This window comes from Oncorhynchus keta, chromosome 33 (assembly GCF_023373465.1).
Source record: "Oncorhynchus keta strain PuntledgeMale-10-30-2019 chromosome 33, Oket_V2, whole genome shotgun sequence".
NCBI classification, from domain to species: domain Eukaryota; kingdom Metazoa; phylum Chordata; class Actinopteri; order Salmoniformes; family Salmonidae; genus Oncorhynchus; species Oncorhynchus keta.
Window position 1 is genome coordinate 2,413,975 of NC_068453.1, and position 20,343 is coordinate 2,434,317.

The 20,343-nt window shown below is 41.6% G+C and overlaps 1 protein-coding gene across 1 annotated transcript in view; it reads left to right on the forward strand.

Annotated features, from left to right (window-relative positions):
• LOC118366037 (beta-1,3-glucosyltransferase-like) overlaps positions 1 to 16,319 on the forward strand; it is a 111,393-nt gene extending 95,074 nt beyond the window's left edge. The window contains exons 12-15 of the mRNA XM_035748356.2: positions 7,411 to 7,510; positions 7,955 to 8,074; positions 14,002 to 14,146; positions 15,560 to 16,319. Of these exons, the coding sequence (XP_035604249.1) occupies positions 7,411 to 7,510; positions 7,955 to 8,074; positions 14,002 to 14,146; positions 15,560 to 15,727 (533 nt within the window). The 3' untranslated portion in view covers positions 15,728 to 16,319. The remainder of the gene's footprint in view (positions 1 to 7,410; positions 7,511 to 7,954; positions 8,075 to 14,001; positions 14,147 to 15,559) is intronic.
• Positions 16,320 to 20,343: the final 4,024 nt, after the last annotated feature.

Genomic DNA, 20,343 nt, shown 5'->3' on the forward strand with positions numbered 1-20,343 from the left:
ATCTAGGTATTTGTAGATGTCCTCATATTATAAGTCAGAACCGTCCAGAGTAATGATGCTAGTTGGGCGGTAGGGTGCGGACAGCAATTGGTTGAAGATCATGCACTTAGTTTTACTAGGATTTAAAAGCAGTTGGAGGCCACCAAAGGAATGTTGTATGGCACTGAAGCTTGTTTGGAGGTTTGTTAGCATAGTGTCCAAAGAAGGGCCAGATGTATACAGAATGGTGTCGTCTGCATAGAGGTGGATCAGCGAATCACCAGCAGCAAGAGCGACATCATTGTTATATACAGAGAATTGATCCCTGTGGCACCCCCATAGAGACTGCTAGAGGTCCGGACAACAGGCCCTCTGATTTGACACACTGAACTCTATCTGAGAAGTAGTTGAGAAGCCAAGGCTATTGAGTCTGCCGATAAGATTCCTGTGATTATCAGGGTAGAACGCCTTGGCCAGGTCGATGAAGACGGCTGTCTTTTATCGATGGCGGTTATGATATCGTTTAGGACCTTGAGTGTGGCTGAGGTGCACCCATGATCAGCTCGGAAACCAGATTGCATAGTGGAGAATGTACCGTGGGATTTGAAATGGTCGGGGATCTGCATGTTAACTTGGCTTTTGAAGATTTTAGAAAAGCAGGGCAGGATGAATATAGGTCTGAAACAGTTTGGGTCTAGAGTGTCTCCCCCTCTGAAGAGGGGGATGACCTCGGCAGCTTTCCAATCTTTGGGGATCTCAGATGATACGAAAGAAAGGTTGAACAGTCTAGTAATAGGGGTTGCAAGAATTTTGGCGGATAATTTTAGAAAGATAGGGTCCAGATTGTCTAGCCCAGCTGATTTGTAGGGATCCATATTTTTCATAACTTTCAGTACATCAGCTGTCTGGATTTGGGTGAAGGAGAGGCGCGGGTGGGGCTTGGGCAAGTTGCTGCAGGGGATACTGAAATGTTGGCCAGGTCAGGGGTAGCCAGGTGGAAAGCATGGCCAGCCATAGAAAAATGCTTATTGAAATTCTCGATTATTGTGGATTTATCGGTGGTGACAGTGTTTCCTATCCTCAGTGCAGTGGGAAGCTGTGAGGAGGTGCTCTTATTTTCCATGGACTTTACAGTGTCGCATAACTTTTTGGAATTGGTGCTACAGGATACAAATTTCCTAACTGACTGAGTATATTGGTTCCTGACTTCCCTGGAAAGTTGCATATCGCGGGGGCTATTTGATGCTAATGCAGAACGCCACGGGATGTTTTTGTGCTGGTCAAGGGCAGTCAAGTCTGGGTTGAACCAAGGGCTATATCTGTTCTTAGTTCTACATTTTGTTGAATCGGCATGCTTATTTAAGAAGATGAGGAATGCACTTTAAAGAGCAACCAGGCATCCTCTACTGACGGGATGAGGACAGTATCCTTCCAGGATACCCGGGCCAGGTCTCTTAGAAAGGCCTGCTCGCTGAAATGTTTTAGGGAGCGTTTGACAGTGATTTGATTGTTTGATTGTTAATGAGAGACTGATGAAGTGTGTGCAGCTTCAACAAGAAACAAATCAGAGCTCATGCCTTTCATGCAACGTTTTTCAAAACATCATTAGAGTCCCACCATGCAGCTTTAGAATGTATTAAAATATAAACATACAGTGCATTTGGAAAGGATTCAGACCCCTTGACTTTTTCCACATTTTGTTACGTTACAGCCTTATTCTAAAATTGATTCAATAAAAAGATGTCATCATCAATCTACACACAATACCACATAATGACAAAGCAAAAACACTTTTGGGGGAATTTCTGGAAAATGCATAAAAATTTAAAGACTGAAACACATTATTTACGTAAGTATTCAGACCCTTTGCTATGAGACTCGAAATTGAGCTCAGGTGCATCCTGTTTCCATTGATCATCCTTGATGTTTCTACAACTTCATTGGACTCCTGTCGTAAAGCAAAAACCAAACCATGAGGTCAAAGGATTTGTCCGTAGAGCGCAGAGACAGGATTGTGTCAAGGCACAGATCTTGGGAAGGGTACCAAAAGAATTCTGCAGCATTGAAGGTCCCCAAGAACACAGTGGTCTCCATCATTCTTAAATGGAAGCAGTTTAGAACCTCCAAGACTCTTCCTAATGCTGCCCGCCCGGCCAGACTGAGCAATCGAGGGAGAAGGACCTTGGTCGGGGAGGTGACCAGAAACCTGATGGTCACTCTGACAGAGCTCCAGAGTTCCTTTGTGGAGATGGGAAAAGTACAACCAGAAGGACAACCATTTCTGCAGCACTCCACCAATCAAGTATTTATGATAGAGTGGTCAGACGGAAGCCACTTCTCAATTAAAGGCACATGACAGTCTTCTTGGAGTTTGCCATAAGGCACCTAAAGGACTCTCAGACCATGAGAAACAAGATTCTCTGGTCTGATGAAACCAAGATTGAACTCTTTGGCCTGAATGCCAAGCGTCATGTCTGGAGGAAACCTGGCACCATCCCTACGGTGAAGGATGGTGGTGGCAGCATCATGCTGTGGGGATAGGTGGACGGCAAAAACTACAGAGAGATCCTTGATGAAAACCTGCTCCAGAGCCCTCAGGACCTTAGACTGGGGCGAAGGTTCACCTTTCAACAGGACAACGACCTAAAGCACACAGCCAAGACAACGCAGAAGTTGGCGATGGGACAAGTCTGAATGTCTTTGAGTGGCTCAGCCAGAGCCCGGACTTGAACCCCATCAAACATGTCTGGAGAGACCTGAAAAGAGCTGTGCAGTGACGCTCCCCATCTAACCTGACAGCTTGTGTGGATCTGCAGAGACGACTGGGAGAAACACCCCAATACAGGTGTGCCAAGCTTGTAGCGTCATACCCAAGAAGAATCGAGGCTGTAATCACTGCCATAGGTGCTTCAACAAAGTACTGAGTATATAGGGTCAGGGCCACAGTGTCTCCCAACCCCCCGTCTCAGCCTCCAATATCTATGGTGCTGTAGTCTATTTGCCGGGGGGCTAGGTTCAGTCTTATCTGGTGTTATTCTCCTGTCTTATCCGGTGTCCTGTGTGAATTTTAAGTGTACTCCTTCTAATTTTCTCTCTCTCCCTTTCTTCCTCCATTCCGGAGGACCTGAGCCCTAGGACCATGCCTCAGGACTACCTAGTCTGATGACTCCTTGCTGTCCCCAGTCCACGTGGTTGTGCTGCTGCTCCAGTTTCAACTCTTCTGCCTGAGGATATGGGGGGGACTGGCCTGCCCTCAGAGCCTGGTTCCGCTCTAGATTTCTTCCTTGGTTCCTGCTTTTCTAGGGAGTTTTTACAAGCCACCGTGCTTTTACATCTGCATTGCTTGCTGTTTGGGGTTTTAGGCTGGGTTTCTGTATAGCACTTTGTGACATCTACTGATGTGAAAAGGGCTTTATAAATACATTTAATTGATTGATTTGTTGAATACTTATGTAAATGTGATATTTCAGCATTTTTCATTTGTGTGCAAACATTTCTATAAACCTGTTTTTTCTTTGTCATTATCGGGAATTGTGTGTAGATTGATGATGCAATAAAATAAATATATATATATTTTTTTAGAATAAGGCTTTAATGTAACAAAATGTGGAACAGTCCAGGGGTCTGAATATTTTCCGAATGCACTGTATAGTCCAATGTTTATAGCACAATTAAAGTTGCATAAATAACTCAATTAAGCATATAGTTTATTTGTTAACGGCTCAAGACAGAATAGCCGCATGTGCGCATTCCCTCATCGTTTTGGAGAAATATTTATTTTATTCAGCTTTGTTCAATTGTATTCTACATACTATAAAATAATGACACGGAATAATAAGCAAGCCTTATCTGCTAAATAAACTGCTAAACTAAACTAGTGTCGCCCACAGCCATATGGCATAGTCAGATCAGGACCCAACAAAAGGACAACTCAGAGTATGCTATTCTGTTCTTCTGAAATAGACTACACTTTCTTCTTATCGTGCTTCTTTAGACCTGTCTAAAATGAATAAAGGCTACATTACATGGATTTATTAGACTTTTAAAAATGTAGATGTTCCAAAGGTCTGCCTCAGTAGCTTGTCGGATATGTGTGGAAGCCAGGAGATGCTAAATGTATTTATGTTAATTAATGTCAGTTATTTTCTTGACAATCACAGGCTGACAAAATGTCATGACTGCCACAGCCCGAGGTAGCCCTATCTGCATTACCAGTAGTGGGTTAGGCTAAATAAATGCAACACAATAGAGATAATTAAAAGAATAATGATAAAGGAACCGAAATAGGCTGGATAGATCATGCCCAGAGCTCATGGTTAAGTGGTAGCAGAGCAAAATTGGAGCTGGAGAGTGGGCCAACACTCCAAACTTTTTAAAATCCTCTCAGCGCTCCAGCCAAATTACGCATGCGCGCCTCCTCGATCTACTCTGCTCACATGCACTGGTGTTGTATAACAAAAATATTATTATTGTCTCCATTCATTTAAAAGGATGTAGAATTGCATGAAATGTGTTTTTAAAATAATATTTCTTCTTGGATCATGCAATGCCTTTATTACACTGAACAAAAATATAAACGCAACATGCACCGATTTCGAAGGTTTTACAGTTCATATAAGGTAATCAATCAGACAATTGAGATCAATTCATTAGGCCCTAATCTATAGATTCACATGACTGGGAATACAGATATGCATCTGTTGGTCGCACATACCTTGAAACAATAAGTTGAGGCGTGGATCAGAAAAACAGTCCGTATCTATTGTGACCACCATTTGCCTCATGCAGTATGACATATCTCCTTCACATAGAGTTTATCAGTGTGTTAATTGTGGCCTGTGGAATGTTGCCCCACTCCACTTCGATGGTTGTGCAAAGTTGCTGGATATTGGCAGGAACTGGAACACACCGTCGTACACATCGATCCAGAGCATCCCAAACATGCTCAATGGGTGACATGTCTGGTGAGCATGCAGGCCATGGAAGAACTAGGACATTTACGGCTTCCAGGAATTGTGTACAGATCCTTATGACATGGGGCTGTGCATTATCATGCTGAAACATGAGATGATGGCGGCAGATGAATGGCACGACAATTGGACTCAGGATCTCATCACGGTATCTCTGTGTTTTCAAATTCCCATCGATAAAATGCAATGGTTTTTGTCTGTAGCTTTTGCCTGCCCCACCATAACCCCACTGCCACCATTGGGCACTCTATTCACAACGTTGACATCAGCAGACCGCTCACCCACACGACGCCATTTGCCATCTGCCTGGTACAGTTGAAACCGGGATTCATCTGTGAAGAGCACACTTCTCCAGCGTGCCAGTGACCATCGAAGGTAAGCATTTGCCCACTGAAGTCGGTTAAGACACAAAAATGCAGTCAGATCTAGACCTTGGTGAGGATGATAAACACATAGATGTGCTTCCCTGAAACGGTTTCTCACAGTTTGTGCAGAATTTATCAGCTTTCCGGGTGGCTGGTCTCAGACGATCCCGCAAGTGAAGAAGCCCGATGTGGAGGTCCTGGGCTGGCTCTGCGATTATGAGGCTGGTTGGGCGTACTTCCAAATTCTCTAAAACGATGTTGGAGGTGGCTTATGGTAGAGCATTGCACATTCAATTATCTGGCATCAGCTCTGGTGGACATTCCTGCAGTCGACATGCCAATTGCACACTCCCTCAACTTGAAACATCTGTGGCGTTGTGTGACAAAACTGCACATTTTAAAGTGGCCTTTTATTGTCCGTAGCACAAGGTGTGTAATGATCATGCCGTTTAATCAGCTTCTTGATACGCCACACCTGTCAGGTTGATGTATTATCTTGGCAAAGGAGAAATGCTCACTAACAGGGATGTGCACAAAATTAGAGAATTAAGCTTTTTCTGCATATTAAATATGTCTGGGATCGTTTATTTCAGCTCATGAAACATTTGACCAACAATTGACATGTTTCTTTTATATTTTTTGTTCAGTGTACAAAGGAGATCTTTCACCCTACCCTTGTCCTCTGGGGTCTGAGAACACACAACCTTCTGGCCCGCAGCCCTACGCTAAAATAATTGCTACGTTGCCATGTAATGCTTGTAAGACATGCACTTTTAGAAACTGTTCTATCTAAGGCTCTGGTCTGTCCTAGGAGTTAGGGTGTTCTCTGCTATCCACTATATGTTTTAATTATTATTGTTGGTGTAGGGCAGGGTCACTTGTTTGTTTTTTCAAGCGTTCAGGGAGGGTCAGGTAAAAAATATATAATTATTGAAGGGAAGGCCATCCATTTTTATTTAAAAGAGATCCAATTTCCTCCAGGTATCCCTCATTAAAAATATTTGTATTACATTTTTTAGAACTCAGGGTCTCAACTTACTGATGAAAGTTAGAATAGTAGAATAGACGAGGTGTAATTTTTCTCATTATGTCAGTCACTGACAGTCACTCAATTAATTTACTGAGAAAAATGTCAGCTAATAATTTTTGGGTGGTAAGTTAGTCGAGCCAGGTATCTAGTAATCATTGGCTGAATACCAACCGAGCATGCAGAGCAGGTGCCCAGGGGCCCCCATTGATTTTGTCAGTTACTCCCACTCCGATTTCATTAACATGACATAAGTTTTGGCAAAATGTGTAGAATTGCAGGAATTTAACTTTAGAACTGCAAAGATGTATCACCACCCCATGGCAATATGTGTAATATTGCAGAAAGCTTCATTTAAAGGACCTACATATCATATTGTTGCATTGTAATTTCAGAAAATGTCCGAATCAGTTAACGTACAGAGCCACTCAAATTGATTGGAGTCACAAAAATTGATTGGGCCTGAGACGCACACAAACCGATTGTGACACAATCCTGGTGGGACCTCTACCCAAGAACAACGGAAGACACCAATACATCCTGGTTATTCTGGATTATGCCACCAGGTACCCGGAAGCCATTCCCCTGCGCACCAAGGGAATCGAGGGAATCGCACATGAGTTAGTCATGCTGTAGGCATCCCCAATGATATAAACCGACCAGGGATCCCCGTTCATGTCACGAATCATGAAGGATCTATGCAAAGTAATGAAAATAACCCAGTTGCACACCACTGTCACAGACCGATATTTTTTATATATTTGCAAAAATGTGTGTAGTTTGCTGAAAATGTTTTATTCAACTTATTTTAGAATAAGGCTGTAACTTTAGCAACATGTGGAAAAAGGGAAGGGGTCTGAATACTTTCTGAATGCACTGTATATCCCACAGTCGACCCTAAATTGTGATCGACGTGCACAATTATTAACTTCAATTGTGCATTGATGTCAATGGTTCTAGTTCTAGATCTCAAATTCTAGTTTTAGTTCTCAAATTAAGATTCAGCCCTTTAATGCAATCTTGTGTCATACAGAAAAAGAAACGGTACTTTGTGTGTGTTGTTCTACAGGTCATTGTGGGAAGACGTTTGCCATCTTGGAGAGGTATATCAGCGATGCGGTGCCAAAGACGAGCTGGCTGCTGGTGGTGGATGATGACACACTCATCAGGTAAAGCTGTCAGTATGTACACACACACACACACAGACACTAAGGCCGATGGTGTGTCTGAGTGATAGTTCCTCCAAAATGTGTGTCTTCACTTATGCCAAAACCCCTGATGCAGTGAAAAACTGTCAAATAAAAAAAATGTAAGAACTCTTCAAGACTGCCTCCTGAGGGCACAGTCAGCAAACTGATTCTTTTTTATTTAGTGTGGAAGTTAAGTTACCAGATGTAGAGAGCAGTGGAGTCTAAATTTAAGTGGGGGGTTTTGATGAGGAATATCCTACCTGTTGTACGTGTCTGTGTATGTGTGTGTATTGTGTGAGTATTGTGTGATGAGAGAGAATATATGTGTGTGTGTGTGTGCATGCGTGAATGGTGCATGCATGCACACGTGTTTGTTTGTACATGCATGTGTACCTGATGAGTGTGAGTGTATGCCCTCCCCAGCCTGCCCAGACTGCAGATGCTGTTGAGCTGTTACAACCCCTCTGAACCGGTGTGTCTAGGGGAGAGATACGGCTACGGGCTGGGCCAGGGAGGCTACAGCTACATCACCGGAGGAGGGGGGTGAGTCACTTACAGCTTCTACTTCCCAAATGGCACCCCATTCCCTACATAGTGCAGTACTTTTGATGGCCCTGGTCAAAAATGCTGTATTAATCCTCTAGTGAATAGGGTGCCTTTTGGGACTCAGCTAGCATCTCTGACACAGACATTTTGGATGCAGAATTTTATGTTAATTGAAACAGAACCCATCTTTATAGAGCATTGGTTCTCAACTACGATCCTCGAGGACCCTTAACTAGAGGTTTTCATGATTCCAACAGACCCAGAATTCCGAGACCCGCCCAGGGACCCGAGCGGATCCAAGTCCTAAATTCTTTCTTTTGTCTCGGATCTGGGTCAGATCTGATGTAACTGTCACATGTCTCTTGTATGTGCAACTAAAATAGATTTGCCGACTGGGCCTGATTGGACCTGTCTGATGTGATGAGAACTGCGCAAGATTGTCTGTCAGCTAACTGCAACTCAATAAAACGTATAGCTTATGTCCAACTGAAACTGGTCCCGGCCGCTCACCTCACGTGCGCCTGCTGCTGAGGAGAGAGAGAGTAAGAGGAGCCTTGGCCTATAGGCTACTCTTGATTGCACAGATGGAGGCCTTTTTTTAATTAGGTCAAATGGAAGTTAGAGTAGAAAGATTATAGTGAAAAGAACTGACCATCCTACCCATCCTTGACTTCGGCGATGTCATTTACAAAATAGCCTCCAACACTCTACTCAACAAACTGGATGCAATCTATCACAGTGCCATCCGTTTTGTCACCAAAGCCCCATATACTACCCACAACTGCGACCTGTATGCCCTCGTTGGCTGGGCCTCGCTTCATACTCGTCGCCAAACCCAATGGCTCCAGGTCATCTACAAGTCTCTGCTAGGTAAAGCCCCACCTTATCTCAGCTCACTAGTCACAATAGCAGCATCCGTAGCACGCGCTCCAGCAGGTATAGAGTGGGGCAAAAAAGTATTTAGTCTGCCACCAATTGTGCAAGTTCTCCCACTTAAAAAGATGAGTGAGGCCTGTAATTTTCATCATAGGTACACTTCAACTATGACAGACAATCACATTGTAGGATTTTTAATGAATTTATTTGCAAATTATGGTGGAAAATAAACTTTTGTTATTGACCAAATACTTATCTCAATACTTTGTTATATACCCTTTATTGGCAATGACAGAGGTCAAACGTTTTCTGTAAGTCTTCACAAGTACTTATTTTCCACCATAATTTGCAAATAAATTCATTAAAAATCCTACAATGTGATTTTCTGGAGAAAAAAATTCAATTTTGTCTGTCATAGTTGAAGTGTACCTATGATGAAAATGACAGGCCTCTCATCTTTTTAAGTGGGAGAACTTGCACAATTGGTGGCTGACTAAATACTTTTTTGCCCCACTGTATCTCACTGGTCACCCCCAAAGCCAATTCTTCCTTTGGCCGCCTTTCATTCCAGTTCTCTGCTTCCAATGACTGGAACGAACTCCAAAAATCACTGAAGCTGGAGACTCTCCCAGAATAATATATAATAATATATAATAATATAGAATCTCCCTCACTAGCTTTAAGCACCAGCTTAAAGGTCCACCCGGAAATGAGTTACCTCTTGTTTGTTTAGCCATTGTCATGGGAGAAATTAATAGAGTTCTGGGATAAATGCCGAAAATAAGGTCTAAGGTTAACACAGGCTTAGGAAATCTTACACAGGGCATTCGGAAAGTACTCAGACCTCTCAACATATTTTGTTACGTTACAGCCTTGTTCTAAAATGGATTACATTTTTTAAAATCCTCATCAACATATACACAATACCCCATAACAAAGCAAAAAATGTTTTGTAGATTTAAAAAAATTCAAATTTAGAAGTATTCAGACCCTTTGCTATTTCGAGCACAGGTGCGTCCTGTTTCCATTGATCATCCTTAAGATGTTTCGACAACTTGATTGGAGTCCACCTGTGGTAAATTCAATTGATTGGACATGATTTGGAAACGCACATAGGTCCCACAGTTGACAGTACATGTCAGAGCAAAAACCAAGTCATGTTTAGTGCCCTGGGGAAGAATACTAAACATTTCTGCAGCATGGAAGGTTCCCCAAGAACGCCGTGGCCTACATCATTCTTAAATGGAAAAAGTTTGGACTCTTCCTGGGGCGGCAGGTAGCCAGCCTAGTGGTTAGAGCATTGGGCCAGTAACCGAAAGGTTGCTAGATCGAATCCCCGATCTGAAAAGGTACAAATCTGTCGTTCTGCCCCTGAATAAGGCAGTTAACCCACTGTTCCTAGGCCGTCACTGTAAATAAGAATGTGTTCTTAACTGACTTGCTGAGTTAAATAAAAAAAAGTTGAACGGTGTTTCCTTCAACACATTGGTGTGGCTGGCGGGTGGGTGTTAAGAAGCGCTGTTTGGCGATTCATGTTTTAGAGGACGCATGACTCGACCTTCGCCTCCCGAGCCCGTTGGGGAGTTGCAGCGAGGAGACAAGATATTGGGGAGAAAAGGGGGCTAAAAAAATTGAAGAAAATTGAAGTAAATAAAAAACTACAACTTTTGGGACGGTTTTGTGTGGTATGGCTATTATTAGGCTATAACCCTACTGCAGGCCTATGACATGAAGACAGTGGGCACCGGCGCTCCAACTGTCAGTTGAACTTGAGGTGAGGAAGACTGTTTCAGGCCTACCAGAGTTACTCCTGTAATCTAACAACATAATGCTGGTCTTTATACAAAAATATTCTGGTAGAAAATGTTTCAAAATAGCCTCCTTCTATATGCCAATATCTGTATAGCAGTAGTAGCCTATTTCACAAGGATAAAGAAATGCATGTTGGAAACATGGCCCTGGCATATCTCAATCTTTCTCTGTCTCTAGGGCTAAGCTTCTCTTCCTTCATATTTGAACATTTTTATATCATACAGTATAACTATAGGCCTATATGCTTGCAATACCTTGATGCATTTCCGTTCAAATCTCTTACAGCTGAAACGTGAGGTGGACAATTATTGTTTTAGGAAAGTAAAAAACAATAAAACAATAGGCTATAAAGTTTTTAATATGCTACACATCGAAACACAACAAATCTTTATTTTTATAGACAGTTTTTAAGCACACAACTGTCGATCATTTGGCCAATATTGCTTTTTTATTGATGGCTCTGGCATTCGAAGGTCTCTTTTGATTTCTACTCTCGGATCTGAACGGGTCTCTCTGTCCTCGGGTCCATTTCGGAACGGGTCTCCATTTTTTTTCCATTTATGCATATCGGGTCGAGTGGGAAAGCCACGGATCCATTTCGGAACGGGTCCAACTTTTTGGACCCATGAAGACCTCTACCCCAACAGTGCATGTTTTTATTGTATCCCCAGACAAGCACACCTGATTCAACTTGTCAATTAATCATCGAGCCTTCAATGAGTTTGTCCAGGGCTACAACAAAAATGTGTGCTTTTGGTGGTACTCGAGGACCGGAGTTGGGAACCACTGTTTTAGAGGAAGTGTAGTAGTGGTAGGGTTGGTGTTGAACTGTGTATACACTGCAGGAGGAACTATGTTTAGAACAAATCCATTAGCAATCTCTCAAACACCCGTGTTTGCAGTTTTGTCTACAGATACTTATCTTCAATTACTTGTATTTTTTCTGAATGGCCTGTGCCTTGTTTCTCTGTAATGAGTTTCTGGTGTAATTTTGCATTCTCACTTCAAATCATTGCCATGGATTTGACTGGATTATTAGATCAAAATATAACAACAATATAATAGAATATACGACCGACATAAATGTAGTCAAATTGGCCAATTGCAACCACGATTGGCCACCTAGATCATCTCGTTAAACCATCAATATGCGCTAAAATCACCCTACAGCTGATATCAGTTGCAACCATCATCCGCCACCAACTTACCATTTCCATAAAGGGTCCGCATACTAGGTTTGCTGTTTGTCCCTCAAGACACCGTTGCCAGTACACTTCCTCAAAATAGTCTGAATTTGCCGATGTCTTAGTTGCGCAATTTTACATCTAACTAAGATGTTTGGGGCAGTATTTCTCAAGTGAAATTTGCATGAAAACAAGTCGTCTCTCGCTGAATGACAGACACTTAATTGAAGAATCCTTACTGTTGACCGATCACAGACGAAGGGGCGTAGACTTTGGCTACCAAAGTTCAGCTTGCCTCAAGAAAAATAATGTCCACGAACAGCCAAAAAAATACCTTGGCTAAGACCAATATGAACAAAAAGATTTGTCATAAATGTTGTCATAATGTATGCACCGTTTCAGATGGGAAGCCTGGTTTCCGGATGTCTCTTTTATCTTTAATGCAACCAACATTTTTCAAGATGATTTTGCCCTCTGGTGGGTAGCATCATCGGAACTTGCAATTTTAAGGGTGATTTATCGATTTGACAATCGTTCTGTAACACTGAAAGTATTTAATGTCCTTGTTTACCACGGAAAATCTACTATGGCAATGTAGCCTACCCTTTCCAATTTATGTAAACCATTAATGATTTTACTTGTCTGAATCGAAAATGCCCAATACTTATCAAGAGTGGAAAAGGAAATACTCCTGAGCTGTAGGCTACACATTTGATATTTGAAACAAAATTGTGATTGTGTCGTATTTTGAATCAAATAATATTGTATTCATATATTGTGAGGATAGTGGAGATTATTTATTTTAAGCTATTTGTAGAACAACTTGATAAAACTCAATAGTGAACCTTTATAATGTCATACAGGGCTACTATACAAAATAGTCATTATTGTAGTCTACTTTATTGAAGAAACAATGTCTGAATTGGAAGGAAATGTGGTAGGATGAGTAATTTGTTCTTATTTGGAAGTTGTTATCCAAAGAAACAGATGCCAAGTGTTTCATTTTATGATATTTGTATTGTCTATCACACATCATCAATATCACTTTCATTTACAATGTGGTCGGCTAATTAATAAAACATTTGATTTGAAAAACGTTATTTTCGCAAAGTTATAATCGTCGTAATGACATTTCCAGTCTGATCATTTTATTTCAGTTGTAATATGTCACATTCTTCCGTTCATCTTTTTCATATTGCGATGTCCTTGTTCCTAATAGGATGATTTTTCATTGGGGCAGGAAGTGAAGGCAGACTGACCATTTCCCATGTAATTTTCACTGTCTAGTATCAAGCTTGTTTGACACCATAACAGCGTCAGATCAGCAGGTCTAGTAGTTTATTGCAGAGTTTTTCATTGCAACCAGAGTTGTTTTAGCTCGGAGCTCCTTGTAGTCTCCCGTTTTAGTAGCGTGTTAAGAAATCCAGTGGCAACTTGCAGGTAACCCGCAGGTTCCGAATCTTCGTTGCAATCAGGCCATTCATTCTTATTTGTGGGATGTGTGTGTACAGTACATGTGAAATTAACCAGACTGCTCTGCTAAGGGTCGCTCTTTACTGGACATTTTGAACACAAACTTTTAAAGTCCTACTCCAGTCTATTTTTCATCTCATTTATCACCTGATTTACACAGTAGGTGGTCCAGGTGTCCTCTGACATGGCAAAAATGGGGGGTGGGGGTCTCTTCTGTACTCTATTGCTCCTCTATTGTTCCTCAAGCAAGGGGGGAAGCCGATGACAGAGGGCACCATCAGATCAATTCCTTTAACGGCCTACTCCAACTCCACTATTTTGCTCAAAACATATTTGTTTACCCTTAACTCTGTGTACATTGCTGTATTCATACGTGGGATAATGTTTTTTAACAGGTTCAATCCACCTTGTTTTCTCTGAACTGTGTTGGTCAGAGTAGTAATGTTGACGTGTGCCGTTAATAATAATAATAATAATAATAATAATGTATTGGATTGTCCACTTAGGGACTCAACCATTTTCTGTGCCAGAACGCTCACCAAGCTAATGTGTGTTGGGGTGTGTGTTGTGTCCTGTCAGGATGGTGTTCAGTAGGGCCGCGGTGGTGAGACTCCTGGCCAGTGACTGCAAGTGTTACCGTGATGACGCCCCTGATGACATGGTGCTGGGGATGTGTCTCAACGCTCTGGGGCTCCCTGTCACACATAGCTCCCTCTTCCACCAGGTAAAACACTGACCATTACCCTTATGCCAGGAACCCACAGTTTTATTTTATTGACACGATTCATGCTTCACATACTATTTTCATGATCGTTATTGTCGTACACGAAAAATGGGAGCTCCAGAGTCGCTCGGTGTCGCAAGGACAACAATCGCTGATTTACTGCACTTGTGATCTCCCGACAACACCAAATTGTCCCAAACAAAAGTCTAGCATGTCAGAATGTTCTGTCGTAGCTCTGTACTGTTCGTACTGTCTGAACACTGCAACGAAGAAGATTCCACGCCAATAGGAACGCTGCACACTGGCATGCACTGTAGAAAATATGAAGCAATTGGTTCATCTTTATACACAACATGTTATCTAAGATTTTCTATACCCAAATGACAAGTATTATGGAGTGAAAATATCCAAATCAAATTTTGTTAGCCACATTGAAGGCATGCTCGACCACAGATTGTGGCACATTTGACAAATAAGCACTTTCTGCGATCTGCTATTTTTTCTGACAAATTCAAATCAAAGCAGATAGAACTTAATTTATACAAGTGAGAACACCCTTCAGATAGCAAATCCTTAATATGTATTAGCTGTTATGTCGTACATCCACTGCACGACATAACAACGTTTGGATGATCAAAAACGCACCGAGGGAGACAGCCATTACCTTATACCTTTTTTGATCCATTACCCTTACCTCATACCAACTACCCTAACCCATTACCTTTATCTAATAAGTTACTTAAGACCTAATACTGTTTACCCATTATTCTAACCTGATAATACCAACATTTCACAGTTCAACATTGATTGTTGTAGCAAGGCCTTGGTAACGAAGATACTAGTCTTTGAAATTCTCTCTGATTTAATAGCCCTGTTTATGAAATTCCCTCTGATTGTACCAGTGTATTTAATAGCCCTGTTTATGAGTAGTACGACAGTCTGGAGTGCGGTGTCCGGTGGCTTCACTACATTCCTACAGAAATATTGTACTTTTTACTCAATACATTTTCCCTGACAACCCAAAGTACCCGTTACATTTTGAGTGCTTAACAGAACAGGAAAATTGTGAAATTCACGCACTTATCAAGAGAACACATGGTGAAATTATTTTTACTTTTATTTTTTATGCTTAAGTATATTTATAACAAAATACTTTGACTTTTACTCAAGTAGTATTTATTGGGTGACTTTCACTTTTACTTGAGTAACTTTTTATTAAGTTATCTATATTTTTACTCAAGTATGACAATTGTGTACTTTTTACACCACTGGTAAGCAGTCTATGGACAAAATAAAAGAGCAATCCATGCTTTGGTTTTGTCTCCAAATGCAAACTTTTTAGCATTTGTGACACAACCAATGCAAGTCAATAACCTCGATATTAGCTTTTAAATAATTGTTCTGTCCCTCCAGGCACGACCTGAAGACTACTCCAGAGACTTCCTAGCCCACCAGGTGCCCATCTCTTTCCACAAACACTGGAACATCGACCCCGTCGCCGTCTTCAACAGGTGGCTAAAGGATGAGTCGGTGTCAACAAGCCCACACGGACTAAACAAGAGCACCAAGGAAGAGTTATAGTCACTCAGACACTGTGTGTGTGTGTGTGTGTGTGTGTGTGTGTGTGTGTGTGTGTGTGTGTGTGTGTGGTCATGGACAAACATATTGTCAGCATGTTTCCTCCATCGGTGTAAATGTTTTCTATATTGTGAATCTTGCGGAGATATGATTTGGAAGGTTCATGCAAGCCTGTCCCTGACTGTGTATATGGGAACTTAATCATGACTGAGGCCAGGATTCAATCCAAGGCGTGTAAGAGCAGCACAATATAATGGACATTCGAAGGTAAATGATGCTTGAGTCGACATGCTAGCATTGACCAATGAATGCGATCTCGGCGAACGCCGGGGAAAACGTCTTTGGAAGACCTATTGTCGGCTGTCTAACGCTCAGCTATACGTATTGAATCCCGGCCACAGTTTCAATTGATTTGCATGTTGAGGTTGTCAGTGTGTGTTCAGATCTTGTCTGTGTATATTTATATGATATAATCTATTCCTTGCCAAGTTTTTTTTCCTCAAGGACATATCTCAACATTATTACTACATGCTGTACAATGTGTACTATTTTGATATCAAAGTGTTATTACTTAAAAATATATGTTTGCGCTGTCTTATTGGAGTTTTATTTCTGGCATTTGGTTTCAGGATTAATTAATGACTATTAATTGTGAATGTAAATAATAGGTGCTATGAAAACGTGTGTGTGTGTTTTCATTGCCCCCATTATCACACACACCAAATACTGTTGAATGCAATTTCAAATAGAAGCTATGAGAAATGACTCAAGATGTTTGGTTTATAATTGCTTTGATATGATACCTGTGAAAGCAAAGGGCCTTGCACTGTGCTTGGGGGGGACACCCATATTCCCCTCATGACACACTAACTTTCCTCACATTACTTCACAACTTCATGAGTGATCGGTTTGAACTTGTGTAACTTTATTTATGGAATACTTATCACAGGCCCAGCATGGGGAAAGGGATGTGAATAATACAACTAGGCTGACATGTTAAAAATAACCCTTTACATCAGGGGTGTCAAACTCCTTCCATGGAGGGCCTAGTGTCTGCAGATGTTTGTTTTTTTTCCTTTCAATTAAGCCCTAGACAACCAGATGTGGGGAGTTCCTTACTATTTGATGACCTTAATTCATCAATCGAGTGCAAAGGAGGAGCAGAAACCCGTAGACACTCGGCCCTCCATAGAATGAGCGTCCTCTTCGGTCTTCTGTTTCCCTATTTATCAGAGTAGTCTGGGATACTTATGAATAAATTAACATGGTGAAACTCGCTAAATGCACTTCAATTAATTATATCCTCTTTTAGTTGCATTCTGTTGGACAGTTTTACTAAAGCAGCTTAAAGGGATAGTTTTCTCATTACTTCAAATTCATTATACCTTGTCATAGTCGGGCTCTAATCAATCAGTATCGTGGAAGTTCGGTTTTACAGCGTTAGGTAACGTTCCCGTGTTAGCAGAGACTATATGTCGGCTCAATTGCCAAAGCAGCAGCTACTCTTCCTGGGGTGGAGCAACATGAAGGCAGTTTATACAATTTTAAAAACATTAAAATACATTCACAGATTTCACAACACACTGTGTGCCCTCAGGACCCTACTCCACCACTACCACATATCTACAGTACTAAATCCATGTGTATGTATAGTGCGTATGTTATCGTGTGCGTGCGTGTGTGTTGGTGCCAATGTTTGTGTTGCTTCACAGTCCCCGCTGTTCCATAATGTGTTTTTTTAATCTGTTTTTTAAATCAAATTTTACTGCTTGTGTCAGTTACTTGATTTGGAATAGAATTCCATGTAGTCATGGCTCTATGTAGAGTAGTACTGTGTGCCTCCCATAGTCTGTTCTGGACTTGGGGACTGTGAAGAGACCTCTTGTGGCATGTCATATGGGGTATGCATGGGTGTCTGAGCTGTGTGCCAGTAGTTTAGACAGACAGCTCGGTGCATTCAACATATCAATACCTCTCATAAATAAAAGTTGTGATTAAGTCAATCTCTCCTCCACTTTCAGACAGGAGAGATTGACATGCATATTATTAATATGTACATCCAAGAGCCAACTGTGCTGCCCTGTTCTGAGCCATTTACACTTTTCCAAAGTCCTTTTTTGTGGCACCTGACCACACGACTGAACAGTAGTCAAGGTGCAACAAAACTAGGGCCTGTAGGCCCTGCCTTGTTGATAGTGTTGTTAAGAAGGCAGAGCATCACTTTACTCAATTTCCACATTATTTATTACAAGTTTTAGTTGAGGTTTTGGGTTTAGTGAGTGTTATGTTCCAAATATAATGCTTTTAGTTCTAGAAATATTTAGGGCTAACTTATGCCTTACACCCACTCTGAAACTAACTGCAGCTCTTTGTTGAGTGTTGCAGTCATTTCTTTCGCTATAGTAGCTGACGTGTAATAGTGTTAAGTTATTCACGTACATGGACACTCTGGCTTTACTCAAAGTCAGTGGCATGTCGTTAGTAAAAATGTAAAGAAGCAAGGGGCCTAAACAGCTGCCCTGGGGAATTCCTGATTCTACCTGGATTATATTTGAAAGCATTCCATTAAAGAACACCCTCTGTGTTCTGTTAGACAAGTAACTCTTTATCCACATTATAGCAGGGGGTGTAAAGCCATAACACATACGTTTTTCCAGCAGCAGACTATGATCGATAATGTCAAAAGCTGCACTGAATTCTAACAAGACATCCCCCTCAATCATTTTATCATCAATTTATCTCAGCCAATCATCAGTCATTTGTGTAAGTCCTGTGCATGTTGAGCGTCCTTCTTATTTCACCTTTATTTAACCAGGTAGGCTAGTTGAAAACAAGTTCTCATTTACAACTGCAACCTGGCCAAGATAAAGCAAAGCAGTGCAAACAGCAACACAGAGTTACACATAGAATAAACAAACAGTCAATAATACAATAGAAAAAGTCTATATATAGTGTGTGCAAATGAGGTAGGATAAGGGAGGTGAGGCAATAAATAGGCCATAGTGGCAAAATAAGAACAATATAGCAATTAAACACTTGAGTGATAGATGTGCAGAAAATTAGTGTGCAAGTAGAGATATGGGCTATGTACAGGTGCAGTGATCTGTGAGCTGCTCTGACCGCTGGTGCTTGAAGGTAGTGAAGGAGATTTGAGTCTCCAGCTTCAGTGATTTTTGCAGTTCGTTCCAGACATTGACAGCAGAGAACTGGTAGGAGAGGCTGCCAAAGGAGGCTTTGGGGGTGACCAGTGAAATATACCTGCTGGAGCGTGTGCTATGGGTGGGTGCTGCTATGGTGAGCAGTGAGCTGAGATAAGGCGGGGCTTTACCTAGCAGAGACTTATCGATGACCTGGAGTCAGTGGGTTTGGCATGACTATGAAGCGAGGGCCAGCCAATGAGCGCGTACAGGTCGCAGTGGTGGGTTGTATATAGGGCTTTGGTGACAAAACGGATGGCACTATGATAGATTGCATCCAGTTTATTGAGTAGAGTGTTGGAGGCTATTTAGTAAATGACATTGCCGAAGTCAAGGATGGGTAGGATGGTCAGTTTTACGAGGGTATGTTTGGCAGCATGAGTGAAGGATGCTTTGTTGCGAAATATGAAGCCGATTCTAGATTTAATTTTGAATTGGAGATGCTTTATGTGAGTCTGGAAGGAGAGTTTACAGTCTAACCAGACACCTAGGTATTTGTAGTTGTCCACATATTCTAAGTCAGAAGCGTCCAGAGTAGTGATGCTAGCTGGGCAGGCGGGTGCAGGCAGTGAACGGTTGAAAAGCATGCATTTAGTTTTACTAACGCTCCATTGAATCAGATGGCTCATTCATCACAAAGCACACTGATATTGCAAACTACTTTAATGACTTTTTCATTGGCAAGATAAGCAAACTTCGGGATTACGTGCCAGCAACAAACGCTGACACTACACATCCAAGTATAATGGACCAAATAATGAAAGACAAGAAATTAAGAGGTGAAACAATTGTTGTCTATCAACAATGACAAGCCAATGGGGGTCAGACAATCTGGATGGAAAATTACAGTGGATAATAGCAGACAATATTGCCACTATTTGCCACATCTTCAATTTATGACTAGTAGAGAGCATTTCCCCTCAGGCCTGGAGGGAAGCTAAAGTCATTCCGCTACCTAAGAATAGTAAAGCCCACTTTACTGGCTCAAATAGCCGACCAATCAGCCTGTTACAACCCTTAGGAAGCTTCTGGAAAAAATAGTGTTTGACCAGCTACAATGCTTTTTCACAGAATTTCAGCATGCTTAAATAGGAATGCCTCATGCAAAAACTGTTGTACAGGAACAGATATAGCCAGACCTGACTGCCCTTGACCAGCACAAAAACATCCTGTGGCATACTGCATTAGCATCGAATAGCCCCTGCGATATGCAACTTTTCAGGGCAGTTAGGAAAGATAAGGCTAGCTTTTTCAAACAGAAATATGCCTCCTGTAGCAAACTCCAAAAAAGTTCCGGGACAATGTCCATGGAGAATAAGAGCACCTCCCAGGTGTCCACTGCACTGACGCTAGGAAACACTGTCACCACCGAGAAATCCACAATAATCGAGAATTTCAATAAGCATTTTTCTATCCACCAAG